Here is a 23,574-nt window from a genome sequence, read left to right on the forward strand (position 1 = left end):
CTCGTTCCCTCTTTGGCGCTCATTCTCTCTCATTCTCTCTTGCCGAAAATAAAACTCATAATAGCAGCAACACCCTCACATTATCACGTCACCGAGCATGGCGTGTTGAGTATTAACACAAAAGTATTCCATACTTTACTACAAATTACGCGGGCTACTGCACGAGGTACTATTTTGGTCCTGGAGATAAAGTGTAGCGATTCACAGCCTGGATCACGAACATCTTCATACCATCGCTGTTCACCCCTTCTGTACCCTTCTGCCAGTGTTCACATGTTCATCACTGCCAGGGTTCAGCTCCTGGGTCCCGCCTATCGACCTTAAATCCCCCCTGCTATACCAAACCGTTCTTGCACTTTTGTATAGTAAATATTGACTTATTAAATACGTGCATATGTGATATACTAAACATACTAGTTTACCTTGAAAAGCTTCATAGAAAACACCGACCTTACCTAACCTTATTAGTATGTTAAGATAAGCATCTTTTTGCTTCGTAATTACAATTATTACTTAACCTATACCTGTAATAGGTTAAGTAATAATTGTAATTACGAAGCAATAAGATGCTTATCTTAACATACTAAGAAGGTTAGGTAAGGTCGGCGTTTTCTATGAAGCGTTTCAAGGCAAACTAGTATGTTAAGTATGTCACATATGCACATATTTAATAAGTCAATATTGACTAAGAAAGTGCGAGAACGGGTTGGCTATACAGGGGATTTAAGGTCTATAGATTAAATCGACCTTAAATCCATGTATAGAATCTGAATTTTGTGTCTTGTGCAACTATTCTAATCCCTCCGTTAATTTATTATATCTGATTTTCAAACTGTGGATTTAGTTCACCACCATCTTCCCTGCTCAACTACTTGGGCTGGACGGTGGAGCAACGGTCTCGCTTCATGCAGGTCGGCGTTCAATCCCCGACCGTCCAAGTGGTTGGGCACCATTCCTTCCCCTCCGTCCCATCCCAAATCCTTATTCTGACCCCTTCCAAGTGCTATATAGTCGTAATGACTTGGCGCTTTCCCCCGATAACTCCCTCCCTCCAATCTATTTACGAGGCTCGTTTGTCTTCAGTTTTCACACGGGTTTTCTTCGTAATTTTTCCCCCGCATTAAACAGACCTTCATGGACTATCCTGCGGATTTGATCCTGTTGAAGCGCACTTCTGGCGTTAGAAGTGATCAGAAGCAAAACACATTACGAGTAAACACAGGCACACCGGCCTGCGCCACGTAGGCGGCAACACGGTAATTACTGTGCGCGCGTTCTCCATAATTTGATAATTATGTTACCTGTTTGAATAATCAAATATCTTGCTAGCTGGACAGATTATTAAATTATCTGGAGGACGAGACGCACGAATTATACGACAGGCAGTAAGAGGTTCTTTAAACTAAGAGACGTATACAAATCTGCCCGAAACGCTGCGCGTGCTAGTGGCTTTACAAGACTGTAATTACCATATTTGTATCCTCACATTCCTTATGTACATTCTTGTATATGCATAAATAAATAAATAAATAAATAAAAATAAATAAATCTCAATATTAATAGGAGCCGAAGCCAGATTTTTCCAATAAGAGAGACACATCAGAAACTGATATATTGGACAGATATAAGGCGGGAATGCTAACATTTCAAATATTTATTGGACGGGGGAGTCTGATACTTACATTATGAGGAGGAACTGATGATCCTAATAGGCATAGCAGGGATACCTTGAGGTTACCTTGAGGTGCTTCCGGGGCTTAGCGTCCCCGCGGCCCGGTTGCTAGACTGATCAACCAGACTGTTGGACGCGGCTGCTCGCAGCCTGACGTATGAGTTACAGCCTGGTTGATCAGGTATCCTTTGGAGGTGCTTATGCAGTTCTCTCTTGAACACTGTGAGGGATCTGCCAGTTATGATACCGATATCTCTAGAACATATAACTGGGATACCGACATTTATTGATGTATATAAGAGGGATAATGATATATTGAATAAATATTCTAGCTGTATACTAATAGTTCAATATATACACGAGTTAAGTCTCTCATTTCCAATATATGAACGAAGTGAAGTTTGATATATAGAACAGACGCGCGAAATTGTTAATATCTAAATTAGATGTACAGTATAAAAAAGTGACCAAAGAGTTTAATGAAAATAGTCAATTACGAATAAATTCAAAATATTCAATGGAATAAAAGAGAAGCCGAGATCCTGCCTAATGCCTTAAGTGAACGTTGCTCAAATTCTAATGCCTGACTGACAAGGAACTCGCAGAAGCCATTAACTCCTCGAGCGCCGACTGAGCTATACAAAATAACAAGAAATAACTTTGGGACAAACCTAAACGTATTCAAGAAGCGGCAAACAGCGGCAACTGCAGAAGGAAAGGGTGGAGAGAGAGAGAGAGAGAGAGAGAGAGAGAGAGAGAGAGAGAGAGAGAGAGAGAGAGAGAGAGAGAGAGAGACAGAGACAGACAGAGCATGAAGAACAAGATATTCCTAAACATCTTGTTAATAATTAGTTAATAACAAAATTGGTATTTAGTAAATTTGAAGCATATAACTGTACAAGTACAGAAAACTACAGTACTAGTTGCAACATAATTATAATAATATAAATTAAACTTGTTCAGACAGTTGCTGAGCTGATGCAATCAGTATTATGCTAATCTTCGCATTTTTGATACTTGACATTGTGAGCAAACAACCATGTTTTACTGAATACTGTGTGTATGTGTGTGTATTTTATATATATATATATATATATATATATATATATATATATATATATATATATATATATATATATATATATATATATATATATATAATGTCGTACCTAGTAGCCAGAACGCACTTCTCGGCCTACTATGCATGGCCCGATTTGTCTAATAGGCCGAGTGATTTTCTTTATTTGCAATAAAATGTTTCCAGTTGGTTTATTTTAAATATTGTTATTATATTATATTAAGAACATAAATTATTGATTTAGTTACGTTTAGGTTAGGTTAAGATAGGTTAGATTAGGTAGGGTTGGTTAGGTTTGGTCATATCTGTTAATTTTAACTCATATTTTAAAAAATTTAGCTCATACATAATGAAATGAATAGCTATATCATTTCAAAGAAAAAAATGAGAAAAATATTGAAATTCTGGAAAACTTGCCTTATTAGGCAAATCGGGCCTTGCATAGTAGGCCAAGAAGAGCGTTCTGGCTACTAGGTACGACATTACTTTATATATATATATATATATATATATATATATATATATATAAAGGCTTACCTTTGGTGTATGTGAAGGGCGGCGGAAAGCTTGCGGTAAATATAACATAGACGTGACCCGACAGCTGACTCACAGATTAAAGTGTAGCGTGGTGAGTGTCTCTCACCACGCTACTCTCTCACCCACGCTACTCTCTCACCCACGCTACTCTCTCACCCACGCTACTCTCTCACCCACGCTACTCTCTCACCCACGCTACTCTCTCACCCACGCTACTCTCTCACCCACGCTACTCTCTCACCCACGCTACTCTCTCACCACGCTACTCTCTCACCCACGCTACTCTCTCACCACGCTACTCTCTCACCCACGCTACTCTCTCACCCACGCTACTCTCTCACCCACGCTACTCTCTCACCCACGCTACTCTCTCACCCACGCTACTCTCTCACCCACGCTACTCTCTCACCCACGCTACTCTCTCACCCACGCTACTCTCTCACCCACGCTACTCTCTCACCCACGCTACTCTCTCACCCACGCTACTCTCTCACCCACGCTACTCTCTCACCCACGCTACTCTCTCACCCACGCTACTCTCTCACCCACGCTACTCTCTCACCCACGCTACTCTCTCACCCACGCTACTCTCTCACCCACGCTACTCTCTCACCCACGCTACTCTCTCACCATAACCTTTTTGCCTCCACCTCCCTCAAAACTCTCCCAAAAAAGCATTTAAAAAACCTTCAAACGAGAGATAATTTGGATTATGAGCTACGGCTGTTTGTCATCATCACTATCATTATCACTCATCATCACAATCAGGGTTCAGTTCCTGATCCGATTATGTGCCTCTGTAATCCTTTACACCACCGCCCACGGGATGGGTATGGGGTGCATAATAAAGAAAGAAATTGGAAATTGCATCACAATTATCCTACGTGAATCCTTAGCTGAATGAAGTGCACCTCTGTAAGCTTCCCATCATGTTGCTTTGGCCAACCTCTGTAACGTCTACACAAGTCTCTCCTGATTGTATACATCCATTAAATAAGACAATGTATAAATCAGATTTGGTTATGCATAACCAGAAAGATACTTAAGTACAGCCTAGAAAGATATCTCTCACGGTTTTCTCAGTGTTTATAACTTTTATACATCTTATGATATAGGCCAACCACCAGAGGATATTTTTTTGTTGGTATATGAGTAAATTATATATTACCGCAGAGACTAGATACATTCCACATGAACGTTTTGTATTTTGTGAACCTATTAGTAATGAAACAATACAATATTTATATAATACCCGATAGCACAACGCGCGGTGTATGATCAACATATACACAGAAATTAGCATTAATAGCATTTTTGTTAATTCAGAGATAATTATTTAAAATCCAACTTAAATTATCTGCACCGTGCATGCGCTGGCTGCCAGGGGGGGTCAACATCCCCTCTTCCCTTTTAATTATTTTTTGTTTATGATGGCTGCAAAGGATTTGAACCCGGGTCATTCCGCTAGCGAGGAGAGTGGCCGAGGACGCTAACTAATACACCACAGTATACTGTATTGATGTGCAGGCGATGAGTCACAGTAACGTGGCTAAAGTAAGTTGACCAGGCCACACACTAGAAGGTGAAGGGACGACCACGTTTCGGTCCGTCTTGAGAATGGTCCAGGACGGACCGAAACGTCGTCGTCCCTTCACCTTCTACTGTATTGATCGCTAACGAAAATAATATTTTTATTATTAATAATAATATTAATATCCGTCGGTAAATCAGGATGATTTCCCGGTTGCAATTATTTTTCCATGTCGTAGCTCAGTCGATTAAGGCAGCGTCTGGGATCCTCTCGGACGCAGGTTCGAACCCTCGCCACAGCCTTTGTGGATTTGTTCATTTGATGCATCACGTTACTGTGTTGTGTGTGTGTAATAATAATAGTAATCACGGCAATAAAAACATGAAGAAATATTAACATTGAGAGAAAAAGACGAAATGAAGCAGAAATTGAAAACACATTTCCCAAATTGCGTCTTTCTGGCAAGGTCAAAAAACGCCAGCAAACTTTAATGACCAAAATAAAGTTGAACCCAGCCCCGTTTTCCATTTAAGTATTGGGGACGGGTAAATAGAGGCAGACGAAACGATAGAAAACCATGATATATCTTTCCTTCTCTCCTCAGACAATTTTATTTAGAAAAACTATATACAACGCGTTGTACATGTCCTCATAGTACTGAATTGTACAATAAATATATGCAATAAAGCTAATATCTGTGCGTGTCCAGGTGTTTATCAGTTCCCTTCACAATCGTGAGTGGTCGGCTAGTTATGCCCCTTATGTGTCCATAACTTTTTGATGAGGTGATTTATTTTACAAAAGTGTGTATTTACTATTTGTATCTGCAGAATCGAACCCCGCACTTCTAACCAATTTATTTTTCCTCTATTATGTCTACTACATATATTTCTCTCTAACACACACACACATACACACAGAAGAAGTAAGGGGAGACATGATCATAACCTACAAAATCTTCAAGGGAATTGACAGGGTAGATAAGAATAATCTGTTTAACACGGGTGGGACGCGAACAATGGGACACAGGTGGAAACTGAGTACCCAAATGAGCCACAGGGACGTTAGAAAAAACTTTTTCAGTGTCAGAGTAGTTAACGGATGGAATGCATTAGGCAGTGATGTGGTGGAGGCTGACTCCATACACAGTTTCAAATGTAGATATGATAGAGCCCAGTAGGCTCAGGAACCTGTACACCGGTTGATTGACAGTTGAGAGGCGGAACCTGAGAGCCAAAGCTGAAACCCCCGCAAGCACAAATAGGCGAGTACAAATAGGCGAGTTCACACACAGATATCCCCAGGAAGCAGCCCGCAGCAGCTGTAACTCCCAGGTACCTATTTACTGCTAGGTGAACCGGTGCACCAGGGTGATAGAAACTCTGCCCATTTGTTTCCGCCTCTGCCGGGGATCGAACCCGGGCCCTTAAGACTACGATCCCAGAGCGCTGTTCACTCAGCCAAAAGGCTGCGTACGCGCGCTCTTAACTATATGTGCTCACCTATTTGTGCCCTGCAGAATCCAACTCTAGCTCCTTGACCCCTTTTTTCAAGCCGCTGGTTGTCTAATGAATGATTCCTGACCTATTTCCCTATGATACCTGCTTTTAAAGTTGTGGTATATGGGTGCAGCTATCATGAGGTTATCTTGAGATGATTTCGGGGCTTTAGTGTCCCCGCGGCCAGGTCCTCGACCAGGCCTCCACCCCCAGGAAACAGCCCGTGACAGCTGACTAACACCCAGGTACCTATTTTACTGCTAGGTAACAGGGGCATAGCGTGAAAGAAACTCTGCCCATTGTTTCTCGCCGGCGCCTGGGATTAAACCCGGGACCACAGGATCAAAAGTCCAGCGTGCTGTCCGCTCGGCTCCCTCTTCTTTTAACTTTTAAATGATGACGTAACATCATCTTTTAACATCTTTTAACTTTCAACGTTGAATCTTTTAACGCAAGTATTTTGCTAGGAATGCTTGTGAGTGACGCTGATCTCAAGTGCTTCTATCTCCTTTCTTGTAGATTGGCACCACATTTACCTTCTTCCAGCAGTTGGGCAATTCCCCCTTTTGTAAATGACTCATTAAAGGTTAGTGCTAGATGTAGATTAAGGGTCCGTGCTGCTGCTTGTAACATTCATGGTGATACTCTACCAGGCCCAATAGCTTTAGTTACATCATGTGATGCTAGTTGTAGTCCTACTCCCTCCGCTGTTACCTCAATATTTAATAGTCTCTCGTCAGGGGGCTGCTTACTTATCTATCTCTAGGAGCAGTTCAGGTTCAGTTGAGAACACTATGGAAGCTGAAGCTCCTCACAAATTACTTTATCATTTTCTGTATGCCCGTCTCCCTTTTTTCGTAACCTAGTGTGTGTGTGTGTGTGTGTATGTGTGTGTGTGTGTGTGTGTGTGTGTGTGTGTGTGTGTGTGTGTGTGTGTGTGTGTGTGTGTGTACTTGCGGGGGATTGAGTTCTGGCTCTTTGGTCCCGCCTCTCAACTGTCAATCAACTGGTGTACAGATTGTGGAGCCTACTGGGCTCTACTGCCTGTGTGCGTGCGTGTATGTTTAATACATTTAATTAAATTATATTGTGTCAAACTGTTATATGGTTTTTTAAATATTGCAAACTAATCTATTGCATATTGTATGATATTGCATGCTAGTACGCCGTATCAACACATGCCACCGTGCACATATTTCTCCCTCAGGGTATCAGAGGCAAACAGTGCTGGGAGTCAGGCAGCGTTTATTAAAAACTTCAAAATGGTATCAAATGTTTACGGGTTGACATGTATGAAAGGAAGGGGAAAATTATGGTTCGTGTGTGTGTTCGCTCATCTATTTTTTATGGCTGGAAGATCGAGCTTCAGCTCTTGGATCTCCATTTTCAGCTATCAGTTGCTTTATGCAACCTTCTGTATCTTCTGAAAGATATGAAGATACAACCAACTGTATCTTCTGAAAGATATTGTTAATACGAACGTTATCCCTACAGACAAAAATCAGAAGATACAATTGACGATTTACTATAAAACCAAAAAAACGGCCAGCCTACTCATGAGAAACGCTCCAAACACAAAGTAGAACGCTTTAAAAGAGACCAATATCGTCTATGCCTTCAAATGCCTACTTGGGGACTAAGCCTCAAAGAATTCAGTATATAGGCAAGACAACATCTCTTTCCAGGCGATTAACGATGCATAAGCAACAGGGCTCCATTAAGGAATATATAATCTCTTCCCACAACCAGATCATCACCAGAGAAGTCTTAACAAAAAACACAGAAATCATCGATAGATACAGCGATAGCAGGCGGCTTGATATCTGCGAGGCACTACACATCAAGAAGTCAACACCAGCAATCAACAGCCAATTAATGCACAACTATATTCTACCCACTTCAAGACTCTGCACCAATATAGAAGAATCAAGAAATATGGGCCAATAGGCCCTTTGCAGTTACTTCCATTCTTCCCTTTAATTTACCCAATATTATACCCATTGTTTCGTGTTCTGTCTTGTGTTGAAAGTTTGTTTTCACTTCATCCAAAACTGTTGTAACATATCACCTCACCCAAATGCAGGTATATAAAATGAAAGCCGTTTAAATTATAGCATAGTAGAACTCTGTTTAGTGTTTGCAGGTTATAGTTGTGTGTGTGTAAACTAAAGTCTTTGAAAATGTAATAAGTTATTACGAAACGCGTTCAAGTGTCGCGTCAGACTAGAAATAAAAATGAATTTTGGAGAATTGATTTTTCAATTACCATCGACAGTGAAAAGAAACATAAGAAATATTGAGAAAATTCGTGTTAGAATTATTAATCTTACTTTTTCAGTCATATTTAATAATTATATATATATATATATATATATATATATATATATATATATATATATATATATATATATATATATATATATATATATATATATATTGTATATATAAGGTGTGCGTGTGCCTGTGTCGCACCAGAATAGATGCTGTCAAGTAGTTGACATCAAGAGCGGTGATTTCAAGGTGACTTCCCCTACACCCCCACCTCTCTTGGCGTGTGACTCAGCTGCACCACCACACACTCACTCACTCACTCACTCACTCACTCACATACATACATACATACATACATACATACATACATACACACACACACACACACACACACACACACACACACACACACACACACACACACACGCGCGCGCGCACGCACGCACACACGCATTCACAATAACGTGATATATCAAATGAACAAAGCCACAAGGGCAGCGATGAGGATTCGAACCTACGCATGGGATGTTACCAGATGCGTCTTAGTCAACTGTACCACCACATGGTAAAAGGAATTGCAACCTGGAGTGCTACTGTCCTCTCTAGGATCCCGAAGCTTCTCCGAAGCCCAATCAGAGCTTCACACACTCACCCCCCTCTCCCCCCCCCATGTATCCGTGCTCTGTCAACCGAGTCCCCAAATCTGATGCCAGATGCCCACATTAGCAGCATAGCAACAGCTGCATACGGCATACTGGACAACATCCATGTATCCTTCAGAAATCTGGAGAAAAGGGCTTCTCAAGCCCTATATACAACGAACATGAGACCCATACATCATGATGCATCACCAGCATGAAACCCTTACTTGAAAAAGGGACAAGGAGAAACTAGAAAAAGTCCAGAGATATGCAATAAGATTCGTTCCCGAGTAGAAGGGCTTAAGCTATGAGAAAAAACTGATGGAACTGGACCTTACCACACTGGAGGAAAGGAGAGATATAATCTCTCTCACCACGCTACTCTCACTCCCTCACTACATAACCTTTTCGCCTCCCCACCTCCCTCAAGCTCTCCCCCCCAAAAAGATAGATATTAAAAAAAAACTTGGGGGGGGGGGGATATGAAAACATATAAGATTACATGTTTTCATACCCCCCCCCCCCCAAGGGAAATGAACAAATGGCTGACAGCAATCAACAAATGACTGACAATGACCAAATAGCTGACAACAATGAATAAATGGTTGACAATAATGAACAAATGATTGACAATGAACAAATGGCTGGCAACCATAAACAATACGGCAGACAACAATGTTGTTCAAAGCTTGGAACAGCAGAACGAGGGGGTCACAAGTAGACACTCGAGAAGTAAATGAGTCACACGGACGTCAACAAGAACTTGTTCAGTGTTAGAGCTGTCGATAATTGGAACAGGTTAGACGTAGAACTCGTCGAAGCTAATGCGATTCAAAGTTTTAAATATAAATATGATAAAAGCGTTGTAAATGTCATTGCATTAATCTAAGAACGTTCGAAAGGCGGGGTTAGGAGCCTAGTTCGACCCTGCAAGCACATCTAGGCGAGTACAACTAGATGAGCACGCGCGCGCACACACACCAATTCCAACAATCCAGACGAGTATAACAACTAATTCATCAAGCACCACAGCATTAGAGGAAATCTTCAAGAGGATTCAGGCTATTGAGGAAACTTCTACTAATCAGCAGTGAAGTATCGTGGTTGGGTGGTATTGATTAGTTAGTTAAGCAGCGTGAGAGAGAGAGAGAGAGAGAGAGAGAGAGAGAGAGAGAGAGAGAGAGAGAGAGAGACAGAGAGAGAGAGAGACAGAGAGAGAGAGAGAGAGAGAGAGAGAGAGAGAGAGAGAGAGAGAGAGAGAGAGAGAGAGAGAGAGAGAGAGAGAGAGAGAGAGAGAGAGAGAGACAGAGAGAGAGAGAGAGAGAGAGACAGAGAGAGAGAGAGAGACAGAGAGAGAGAGAGAGAGAGAGAGAGAGAGAGAGAGAGAGAGAGAGAGAGAGAGAGAGAGAGAGAGAGAGAGAGAGAGAGAGAGACAAGAGAGAGAGAGAGAGAGAGAGAGAGACAAGAGAGAGAGAGACTATACATCCACCCAGTCTCTATAGAAATCCTGTTTGACCTAATCCCCGTCTATCGAAAAGATAAATGGCTTCACATTCACTGCGTTTCGGCTGCTTCGTTTGCGGTTGTTGTCGGATTGAGTCGTTTTTACATGAACTACATTCGCCTCAAAATATTTTTTTGTTCCTAGTTTCGTAATAACAACCTCTATACCCAGATACAATGTGCTTTCAACTGTTCATCCTGTTTGAGCCTTTCCCATCTATTTATATATTTTCATCATTGAACTTTATGCAATAAGTTATTTTTTTTTAAAGGAACTTTGTATGCAACGATTACAATGCTTCACTTTGCGCTATGTTCTAAGTAGAGTTTTCCTTGAAGATTTTGTAAAAGTTTCTCCCCTTTACCGGAATATTTAGAGCAATGGAATATCTCTTTTTCATATTTTTTTGTTGTGTTTATAATCTGAAAGATAGTAAAGGGATGGGGAGGAACAGTTTTTTTTTTTTTTTTTTTTTTAATATAGTTAAATAAAATATTATATAATTCAAAAATAATAAGGAAAATAAATATACGAAAAATAAAATTCACTCAAAAAATAGAATAAAAATATTCAAAAATACAAAATAAAATAAAAATAAATAAAAATAAAGAGAGGGATGAACTCTCATCACTGGCTAAAGCACAGGTACTAAACTTGTCACTCTTCGAGACTGCAGTACTGCAAGGTTGACAACAACAACAATGAACTGGATGACAGTAATTATATAACAAATTAGACAAAAATGTGTAAATAGTTGACAATGACAAAAGGCAATGAACAACTGGCTGACAACAATGAACAAATGGCTAACACTGAACACATGGCCGACAACAACGAACTCATGGCCGACAACAACAACGAACACATGGCCGACCACAACGAACACATGGCCGACCACAACGAACACATGGCCGACCACAACGAACTCATGGCCGACCACAACGAACTCATGGCCGACCACAACGAACTCATGGCCGACCACAACGAACTCATGGCCGACCACAACGAACTCATGGCCGACCACAACGAACTCATGGCCGACCACAACGAACTCATGGCCGACCACAACGAACTCATGGCCGACCACAACGAACTCATGGCCGACCACAACGAACTCATGGCCGACCACAACGAACTCATGGTCGACCACAACGAACTCATGGCCGACCACAACGAACTCATGGCCGACCACAACGAACTCATGGCCGACCACAACGAACTCATGGCCGACCACAACGAACTCATGGCCGACCACAACGAACTCATGGCCGACCACAACGAACTCATGGCCGACAACAACGAACTCATGGCCGACCACAACGAACTCATGGCCGACCACAACGAACTCATGGCCGACCACAACGAACTCATGGCCGACCACAACGAACTCATGGCCGACCACAACGAACTCATGGCCGACCACAACGAACTCATGGCCGACAACAACGAACTCATGGCCGACCACAACGAACTCATGGCCGACAACAACGAACTCATGGCCGACCACAACGAACTCATGGCCGACAACAACGAACTCATGGCCGACCACAACGAACTCATGGCCGACAACAACGAACTCATGGCCGACAACAACGAACTCATGGCCGACAACAACGAACTCATGGCCGACAACAACAAACACATGACTGACAACAACAATGAACACATGGCTGACAACGAACACATGGCTGACAACAACAACGAACACATGGCTGACAACAACGAACACATGGCTGACAACGAACACATGGCTGACAACAACAACGAACACATGGCTGACAACAACGAACACATGGCTGACAACAACAATGAACACATGGCTGACAACAACAATGAGCACATGAATGACAACAACGCATGGCTGACAACAACAATGAGCACATGAATGACAACAACACATGGCTGACAACAACGAACACATAGCTGACAACAACAATAAACACATGGTTGGTAAACACGCAGACCCCCCCCCCCCCCATCCTCATCAACAAAGGCCAAATGTTTGCTACTCCACCCGTCAACCCTCCCCCCCCCCTGTTTATGGAACCCGCCCCCAGACAATGTTCAAGTACGTTTATTGAGACAATCAAATACATCTCAAATGGATAGAGTAGCTTAGGCTATTTCTACCCTCGTCTACCTCAAGTCCCTCAAGGAGCGCACAAATCCGGTGAGTACAAATCCCCAAATCACAGTACAAGAATCACATTAGGAAATGTAGATGTTTATCTCTCAGAATGTTTGGTAATATGTTTATTGTTTGTGATGTGTGTGTATATATGTATTAACACGATGTACTGAACGGGGTGAGAATAGCTTGAGCTACCTCATCCCTTTGTGTGTATTTTACCTCAATAAACTTATTTCAATTTCAATTTCAGAATCACATTATATTTAGACAATGCTCGTCCATCCGACAGTTAACTCCAAAGACGCATTCATCAATGTAATCGTAACTGGGCATTAATAATTAGGATTTTCCTAAATATAAATTAATGTGATAACTACATCAGCATATTGTTCACATTTAGGAGTAGATTAGATTGTGTAAACTTTCTAGGCAATTATTTGTAATTGTAGTACGTTGGTGAAGCATTTGCAGAGTTGCGATTCGAACAGATAGCCCTCTTTCCTGAAATGTTCGAACGTTATCAATTGTGAATCGCATGTAAAGCGTTTTTCATTCATAAACAGGGGGTCCCCCCCCCCATATCGAGCATAATCCAGCCGACATAATCTTTGAAAACTTCAGAAAACTGATAATCACCAAAAGGTAATTGTGATTGGCAGAACAATTACATTTAGAGAGGATATACCAAAATTAGACTGCAGTGTGATTCATTAGCCGATGTAAAAGGCTACAAAGCAGACCAAAGGTAGCTCGTTATGATGTTAGCGGCGATGATAGTAGTAGAAGTAGTATAGTAGTAGTAGAATAGAAGTAGTATAGTAGTAGTATAATAGTAGTAGTACAGTAGTAGCCGCAATAGTAGTACAATTACTGTAACAGTAGTGATGATAGGCACATCAAGAAGTGGTAGTAGTAATAATAAGACGATTGAAGATTCAGTATTCTTCCTTGCAAAACACAGGTGGTTGACACATCTATAATCCCCAATTATCATGCCTACTTTTCCTGTAAATTTCCATGGACTTTTTCCGTACAGCAGGTGTCTCCTCATACGCCTCTACTCCCGCCGGCAGTGACGGCGGGCCTGCTTTTCTGGTAGCAGTGACCAGGAGAACATCGACAAAAATGTGCGCTGAGAGTTAAGTGATACTGACAGTGATGAACGACCAAAGCAGTGATCGACAACAGACGGAGCCTGGGTTTCAAAGTCCTATACAAATTCAGCAGGAAAATATCACCGGAAGGATGCAACAAGACCAAACACGGCAAGAGTCACATGCAGATGAAATTTCACAATAACGTGGCTGAGAAATGTTAACAACATTTTCCAGGTGCACGGAAACCTGGTTGGTCCAGGACTTGATATTGGTCCAGGACGGACGGAAACGTCGTCGTCTCTTCAATTTCTAGTGTGTGGTTTGGTCAGCAAGTCGCATATTAATGGAAGGAAGCGACTGTTATTTCCCTCGACATGTCAACGAACTTTTCGTCAAAAGCTGGAGTGGGACCGTTCAATTGGCCAAGGAATTTGGTGAATATGAACCATTGAACAAATCCACAAGGGCCGTGACGAGGATTCAAACCTGCGTCCGGGAGCATCCCAGACACTGCCTTAATCGACTTCCTTGTGGATTTGTTCATTTGATGCATCACGTTAGTGTGATCTCTGTAATATGAACCATTATTTACGGAGGGTGTTCACCGGCCCTGCATAACGGTTGGGACCGAAGAGGCAGCGGAACATTTAACGACTGGTGGATTTAAGAACTGTTTTGGTTACTCCGGAAGCACTCCGGATAAGCACTAGAACCTAATAATTTTATCCCTCACCAACGCGCGAGTGTAGGTACTTATATTCACTCGACAGTCATCATACAAAGTGGTCTTGAAGGGGAAGGGAAAGGAAGAACGCACCATTTCGTCTAATAAGCTTAGCCAGTTGCATATTAAAGCTGAGCGCATTCTCGCTTCAGCAGCGTCGACAGGCAGACCATTCTACAGGTTGACTACTTTGGGAACGTTTTTAACAAACTATTTGTGCAAATTATAATTTACGAACTGATAATTTAAGCGACTATCTCAACCTCTCGAGTACGTACTTACCCATTTGTTTTTAAACTCTAATCTTATCAATTTTACAACCACTGCTTACAGCCACTACTCTGTGTTAACATATGAATCACTAATAATATTTCCCCTAGTTAAAACGTTTCATCGTGATCATTAAACAACTACTAACACATCAATCCACACACACACACACACACACACACACACACACACACACACACACACACACACACGCGTACAAACGTTTTCAGCCGGAAACGAAAACTAATTACCCTAATTATCTGTTCAAGTCGAAACAAAATGTAGAAAAAAATAGAAACTCATTATTTCCTAATGACCAAGACTTCCTGAACTAATGTGGACTATACTCTCATTCTCTCACTATCTCACCCTCTCTTTTCTGTCACTCTCACTCTCTCTCTCTCTCTCTCTCTCTCTAGCTCCGTGTTCCTGCTTTATTCCATCTTATATCCTTTTCAACCCCTCTTACTTTTACAATAATCCTCTTTATTATCCTTAATTCCACTAGATCCCCTACCGCATTTTCATATTATTTCTTTCCCCTTATTCTGAAATTTATCCCATTCTTCCCTCCCCTCACCTTCAGCATGTTATTAACCTAATCTGTGAGTCAAATGATTTCTGGAAAACCATTATGTTAATACGCTGAAGAGGCATGATCAATAGCTCCGGGCAGAGAAGTCTTGAGACATTCACAAGACGCGGAGTTATGAAATGTTGTACACACTCGCTCTCGCTCTCTCTCTCTCTCTTCCCTTCACCTCCTCTACTTCCCCTACTCGTGTATCCATCACTTCTCTCTCTCAGAGTTGCTGAAAACATTTTACATGCATAAAGTGTTTGAGGTGTGATACGGCAATGATAAATATGAAACCTCGTGACGGCAAATAAAATACAGAGGAAAGTTTTTTTTTCATCTACAAAGAATGCTAGAATCAATACCCTCTCCGCATTGCAAGCATAAACCAAGTACAGATTTATAGGAAATGGCTGGATAAACACTTTGGTGAATACCAACATTACAGTATCGAAATATAACCTAAATTTGCAGGCGATGAGTCACAATAACGTGGCTGAAGTATGTTGACCAGACCACACACTAGAAATTGAAGGGACGACGACGTTTCGGTCCGTCCTGGACCATTCTCAATCGACTTGAGAATGGTCCAGGACGGACCGAAACGTCGTCGTCCCTTCAATTTCTAGTGTGTGGTCTGGTCAACATAACCTAAATTTCCTTACGTTTACGAAGCTGTACGGTAGATGTCTGTACCGGCTTTTGGATGCCTTCTCGGAATTTATAATATACAAGACACTCCCATGTTCTCCTTAATATTCAGCATGTTCAACCACATGAAAATTACAGTGGCGTAGGAGGGCAGCGATAGTAGCAAGACTAACAATAGTCTTGCTACTTTTGCAATAAAAGTAAAGATAATAGCAGTAGTCAAATAAGTAGTAGTCGCTGCGCCTGCTGTAGTTTAAGTAATAGTAAACAGTAGTATTAATGCTAACAAGATTCTCTCTCATTCCCTATTTTTTCCAATATAGCATAGTAAAGCCATCTATTTTCCAACCAGCAGTGACAGCCGAAGAAGAAAATATGATGAAGAGTTTTCAGTTTGTCTATGATTGATGATTGATAAAGATTAAGCCACCCAAGAGGTGACATGGGCATGAATAGCCCGTAAAGTTTGTCTATCCTGCTCTCATCGTTTTAAGCTGGACTGGTTGTGGGTACCGGTGATTAGTTTACGTAAGATTTGTTTAGTGTAAATCCTAAGATTCATAGTGAAGATAGGTTACAACACTATCCTTCCCTTCCTATCCCTACCCCCATCTGCAGGCGATGAGTCACAATATCGTGGCTGAAGTATGTTGACCAGACCACACACTAGAAATTGAAGGGACGACGACGTTTCGGTCCGTCCTGGACCATTCTCAAGTCGAAACGTCGTCGTCCCTTCAATTTCTAGTGTGTGGTCTGGTCAACCTACCCCCATCTCTTTTTCTCTCTCTCTCGTTATCAGGCTGAGAGTTTTCCCTTTCCACAGCTCATGGTAAGCCTTACCCACTAGTTTCTCTGGAACTCGACTCGCCAATCGGTGAAGAACCAAGTACCCTATTACTGTTCGGTGAACAGGGGCGCGAAAAGTTAAAGACTGATGCCCAGTCAATCCTCTCACGCTAGGGGGGGCGGGGGGCTCGAACCCTTAACAAAATAAAAATTATGAGAATAATAGAGTAATAAGAAAGCGAGATGTGAGCGAATCTCTAAACGCCATTCACAAAAACTTCAGCTCTTAACTTCATTGCATATATCAGTTACCGTGTAAGTCTCCATTTAGACTTTTTTGAGTTCTGGCGGCCAACTTCACCACGAAGATTTGGTTAACTAGATTTACTTCCCCCTTCATAAGGGAATTGGAATGTGAAAACTTAAATACGCTTTTATTTTGTAATTGACGCAAATGCTGTCATCTTTCGTGAACTTTATAAAAAAAAAAGACTGAAAATAGAGACTGGGATACAGACAAAGACTGAAATAGACAAAGTGAAGTCTATAAGCTTAGTAACAAATTTAGGGACAACCCATTTTCCGGAGCCTGAGTTTAGTTAGTTTAGTTCAATAATTATGCACCCCATACCCATCTTGTGAGGGGGTGTAGTGGGCCTGAGAGAGAGCGCGCTATTTGTTACCACACTATCTTGAGGTTATCTTGAGATGATTTCGGGGCTTTAGTGTCCCCGCGGCGCGGTCCTCGACCAGGCCTCCACCCCCAGGAAGCAGCTCGTGACAGCTGACTAACTCCCAGGTACCTATTTACTGCTAGGTAACAGGGGCATCAGGGTGAAAAACTCTGCCCATTGTTTCTCGCCGGCGCCCGGGATCGAACCCGGGACCACAGGATCACGCGTCCAGTGTTCTGTCCGCTCAGCCACCGGTTCCCTTACTCCCACTAGAGTAAGATCACCACACACACCACCTTTCCCAGCCGACAAGGATATACCTGAACACTCCAGCAAGTCCTCGACCTGAAGAAACACAAGAGAACTTGGCGAAAATTCTCGATAGTAATATATGATTCATTATCCAGCAACCGAGGCTGTAGTCTTAAGGCAATAAATAAATAATAAAATATGGGCATTTTATCCTCAGCCGACATCGTCTGTTACCCCTCCCTTGACCTCATCTAACATTTCCTTACGGGCTATTCATGCCCGTGCCACCTTGGCTAGTTTAATTTCCATCAATCAATCAATCAATCTCATCTAACTTGGTGTACATATTGTATTCCAAGCCACTATGCATAAGTGAGTGCCCCGCTCCTGTGCCAGGTAAGCCCACTACGGGATCACCATAGCCCGTGCTACTTGGAACTTTTTGTTACCAGTATTTTTTTTTATTAACACATTAGGTACATCTGCATTAGTGCAGCTACCCTAGACTATATGAAGTGGAGTACAGTGTCAAAAAAGCTAACTACGTGATGCTATAAAATCCCCATCACACAGGATGGTTAGTCAAACAGTTGTTCCCAGTAGCTGAATCTATAACAACAACAACTCTATGCATCCACTACCCCTCTGCCGCTGTAAATGTTTGAGAGTGCTTCAGTGAAACGCCTCCATCAGTGACACGCGTCGAGCCATAAAATGCTTTAAAATGAACTTTGGAGAGTATATTTTTCAAGTTGCTTCCCAAGTGAAGAACATACAAAATATTCATTATATTCTTGCTAGAATACCGTCTACGTCTCGGGGGTGATCCTAGGCGGCATGGGTTCGAATCCTGGCCGGGTCATTTAGAGTTCATAGTGATGTATGGCGCGCCCATTTAATGCAGGATTGTCACATATATACACATAATTATATATATACATACAAATACATATAATTATAGAAGGTTTGTGAGGGTACCACCTCTGGTGCCAATGTGGGGACCCATAGCCTCGGAAAATAAAATAAAAAGTATTCAGAGAAGACCTTGTGGTTTCTCACTGAACACTAATATTATCTTCTACCACCCCTATTCTTTTGTACGTACACATATATATTTGTTTTATTTGAACTTTGTTACAAAAAAGGAGTTACATATAGGGTACATGTGTATATATATATTTATATACATACATATAATTATATATACACATTCATATACATATAATTATATATACATAAATATACATATATTACAGCAGCCACCACCTTCTCAATTCATCACTACCTCCTTCCTGCTCTCCACTATTCCTCAGTAATATATGCCTCCGAAATACTTGAAATTCCCAGCCCTCTCTCGCTCATCTGGGCCGGTCAGCCATATTTCACATTCCCCATCTCCTCCTACCCTAACACCTCTACTCTTACTGGGTAGCCTTTATTCTCCCACGCAAATGTTGGGTTTATAAACTATGCTTTCTGTTTATTTTGTCAGTCTCGTACACTTTGAAATTTGTGCTTTTCTTTAATGGCGCTTAAGTAATTATTATGCTTCATTCATCCATTATCAGCTATATATATTATTTATTTGTTGGCCAAACCATACACTGGAAATTTAAGTCGACTCTTCAATTTCTAGTGTGTAGTTTGGGCAACATTATTCAGCCACGTTATTGTGACTCATCATCTGAATACATATTATTTATTTGTCAGATAAATAATATAATCGGGTTGTTGACTTGTGGAACCAATTACCGCGTAACGTGGTGGAGGTGGGGTCCCTCGATTGTTTCAAGCGCGGGTTGGACATGTATATGAGTGGGATTGGGTGGTTATAGATAGGAGCTGCTTCGTATGGGCCAATAGGCCTTCTGCAGTTGCCTTTGTTCTTATGATAACACTTTGATTATGGTCCATATTTCGCTTGTTTTGTTAAAGTTGAGGTAATATTTCGTGAGATCCATCAAATTCCCTTCAAATGCTATTCGATTTATTGAAAATCGAGAAAGTTTTCTCAAGATTAGATATAAGGATAAAGACTTCCTTTAAGATAAGACTTCCTTTTGGCATCAATAAATTTATCTAGAACAGCGAGACACAAGGAAGATTGACGTGATGCACGAGAGACGCAATTTCATTGACAAAAAGATGTTCAGTATAAAAAAAATACAATGAAAGAAAATTCCCCCCTCCCCCCCCCCCATAAATAAAAATAAAGTACATAGCATAGTAAAGTAAAGTTGTACAATAAGTACAACATGAACGCTACTGATTAACAAATAATTACATTCCTGTCGATCGTTGGTTGTAAGTGGGGAGTGTCCTGGGCCTAGCCAAGCTCTTGACTATAGACCAAGATCCTCGGTAGAGACCTTGTTCAAGCCTTGAATTATACTGTATAATACTAACTTTTTTTGGCGAATTCGAGCAGGAATTCTTGTTTAATTCTGCACTCCAGAATAGTTAGATGATCGGTGTCCATCTCGACAGCAAGATCAACGTCTTAAAACAAATTTTGTTGGCCTCAGTTTAGTATCAAAAACGTGGTTCTCAGCATCAGCTGAATACGGCTTAACGACTACCCCCCTGTAGGGGGGGGGGGGTAGAAATAGCCTAAGCTACTCTATCCCTTTGAGATGTATTTCTTTCTTATCTCAATAAACATACTTGAACTTGACTTAGTTAACGATTATTTATAACAGACGAGGAGCAGGTAATTCAGGGTTGTGAAGGTGAAAAGGGAGGATGAAAGATACCGAACGTCGAGAGGTTAGAAATTTTTGGATGTACTAGAGTGCAGAAAATGGACAGACTGGCGAGTTTGGTTTCACCATCTTAATTCTGCATACACCTTGGGTATAACCTGAGATATCCTACCGCAGATCCTAGTGAAGTGCTGCCCTCGTTGTTGTTGTTGTTGTTGTTGCTGCTGCTGCTTAAGATTCAGCTACAGGCAACTAAACGTTCCAAGTAGCACGGGCTATGGTGAGCCCGTAGTGGATTTACCTGGCACAGGAGCGGGGCTGTAACCGGTGCTGTCCTCAAAACGTCTTGCTTATATACTATATGTACACCCTATATCCTATGACACATTCACCAGCGGTCTGAGTAAGATACAATCCCCCAACGTCAGCATAACCAAAACAAAACAGCAACAACCACTGGTAGAAACACAGGGTCAACATTGTCTAAATTAGAGTGGGGAAACTCTTATAGTGGTCCAAAACGGGCCAAAATGTCGTCACTCCCTTTAGTCGTGTGTGGGTTGGGTGTATAACAAGGCATCGGAGCCGGTAGGGGAGCCGGTCGGCCGAGCGGACAGCACGCTGGACCTGTGATCCTGTGGTCCTGGGTTCGATCCCAGGCGCCGGCGAGAAACAATGGGCAGAGTTTCTTTCACCCTATGCCCCTGTTACCTAGCAGTAAAATAGGTACCTGGGTGTTAGTCAGCTGTCACGGGCTACTTCCTGGGGGTGGAGGCCTGGTCGAAGACCGGGCCGCGGGGACACTAAAAAGCCCCGAAATCATCTCAAGATAACCTCAAGAAGGTATATTAATAAGGTGCCTAATATCATAACACACTAAAACACGAACCAATTTATACAAATTGGATCAAGCTACATTAACAAAATACGTGAGGGCCGTAGGACTGTTTCAAGCGTAACCTAGACACGACTAGGGGAGGTTGGATACAACATATCTCGCATGAGCCAGTAGGTTCTGCAATTTCCTACCTTCTTACGTTCAATCCGTCATTGCAGCGCCTCCGTCGGCTGGACCTGTCTTATCTGAGGACCGTGGGACCCCCGATTCTCGTCCGCCTCATTCCCAGCCTCACTCAAGTCACAGTGCTTAACCTCAGCATGACAGAGACCGTCGACCAGGCAAGTGAGAAAGGAGTTAGACAAGGAGAGGAAGGTAAGAGAAGGGAGGAGCATGGAGGGACGGAAGGAGGGGTATGGGAGAACTTGACAAATATTGAGCAAGATCGAAAGAAACATATATATTAGATGATGAGGGGGGGGGGGGTGTAAGGTACAATGTAACGTAACCAATAAAACTAGACTCTCAGACCACCTATTTATCTCAAACTTTACAAAAATAAAAGTACTTCTTCCTGCTTGAGAACCACTTAAAGAGTACCAATTTCGCAACTATCCCACAGGTCCTGGAACTTATCGGCCGCCACTGCCCGGAGATAAGAGAGCTGGACATCTCCAACACCCCCATCACAGAGGCAGGACTCATTCGCTTGTCCTACGACGCTGAGAAAGACCGCCCCATGTGCCAAAAGCTGACCAAGCTTAGCATCACCGGCTGTGTCATCACTGCCAAGCCCGTCAGCTTCCTCCTTCAGTACATCCCCACGCTCAGAGAGATCGACTTCGACGATATCTTCGAGGTAAATTTAGGCTAACCTCCAAGCAGTGTATATTGAACATGTGCCCTGGTAATACATTGTCCTCAGGGAGGAGATCCGCTTAAGGGAATGGATTGGGAACGACTATACAATTAGTGCTGTTATCTACTCTCTATCCAGGGTTAGGTTAAGGTTATCTTAGGTTAAGGATTGGTACGGTTAAGTTAGGTTTTATCACGTTTGGTTACGTTAATACTGTGTATTATTCACAATGTGACATACGGAATTCAAAAACTTTCAGTGCCCGAGAATTCCGTTTACAGACAACCGAATTATTCAAAGAATACATTTTCAGCGTACAGTTTTTAGATTTTAAACCAACGAATTATAATAAAATATCGTTATAACTTGATTAATGGAACAAATTACAGGTCAAATATAATAAACGTAAGATAGCTTTATTGTTTCAAGCGTAGGTTTAACAAATATGAGTGAGCGTGGGAAGATAGTAGACATAAATAAACAGCTACCTTGTATGGACCAATAGGCCTATTGCACTTTATACGCTCTTCACTTTTATGAACTATCTGTGCGACCGTTCTATGTTCTTACGTAATAGCAGCATATTTCTGGCATGATCTTATAGAATAATATAACCAATTGCGAACCTGCTAATACATCAAAAAATTTAGTGTATTGACCAGACGAGACTTTAGTTTAGTTCATTTATTATGCACCCCATACCCATCTTGTGGGCGGTAGTGGAAAGGGTTACAGAGGAACATAATGGGCTCAGGGACTGAACCCCACAATTCGTTTAGCTAAGTTACAATCTTGATGAGCTAGTTACAAAATTCAGTATAAGTCGTCACATCAACAATGGGTTCGAGATCGACCACAAGTACAGTTTCTAAATTAAGCAACTGACATATGTGGAGAGCTAGTGTCAAAATTGATATGTTTGTCCTGCACACCGCCCCCCATCCAGTGGGCAGCGATGGATAGGTTACAATCCAGAAGAGAGCATAAAACCATCCACATTGGGAGAGTGGAAACTTGCGGCAATGAAGATCTCTCTATCTCCTCTCATGATCTACACCCCATCGGTACCTCGATCATTTTTATGTCATAATTTGATATATTTGATCTCCTGGTTATTGCCTAAGACACCACAAATATCGCTGCGTCGCACACCTGCGCGAAGTTGGCAGACTGGTATTGGCAGCCCGAGCGTTAATGTGCACTGGAAGGTGAATATGTTTATAGACAAATGTGTGCGCGCACGCACACCCGCGCACACAGCATTTTTTACTGGAACA

The 23,574-nt window shown here is 41.9% G+C and overlaps 1 protein-coding gene and 1 long non-coding RNA gene across 11 annotated transcripts in view; one reads left to right on the plus strand and one right to left on the minus strand.

Annotated features, from left to right (window-relative positions):
• The window catches only part of LOC123771005 (uncharacterized), a 424,821-nt gene that overhangs the window by 385,968 nt on the left and 15,279 nt on the right, over nt 1-23,574 (minus strand). The window lies entirely within an intron of this gene.
• LOC138354973 (F-box/LRR-repeat protein 20-like) overlaps nt 1-23,574 on the plus strand; it is a 91,988-nt gene that overhangs the window by 53,436 nt on the left and 14,978 nt on the right. For all 7 annotated transcript variants that reach the window (XM_069309657.1, XM_069309660.1, XM_069309661.1 and 4 more), the window contains 2 exons: nt 21,657-21,779; nt 22,061-22,297. In XM_069309657.1, the coding sequence (XP_069165758.1) occupies nt 21,657-21,779; nt 22,061-22,297 (360 nt within the window). The remainder of the gene's footprint in view (nt 1-21,656; nt 21,780-22,060; nt 22,298-23,574) is intronic.

This window comes from Procambarus clarkii, chromosome 65 (genome assembly GCF_040958095.1).
Source record: "Procambarus clarkii isolate CNS0578487 chromosome 65, FALCON_Pclarkii_2.0, whole genome shotgun sequence".
Classification (NCBI taxonomy): Eukaryota; Metazoa; Arthropoda; class Malacostraca; order Decapoda; family Cambaridae; genus Procambarus; species Procambarus clarkii.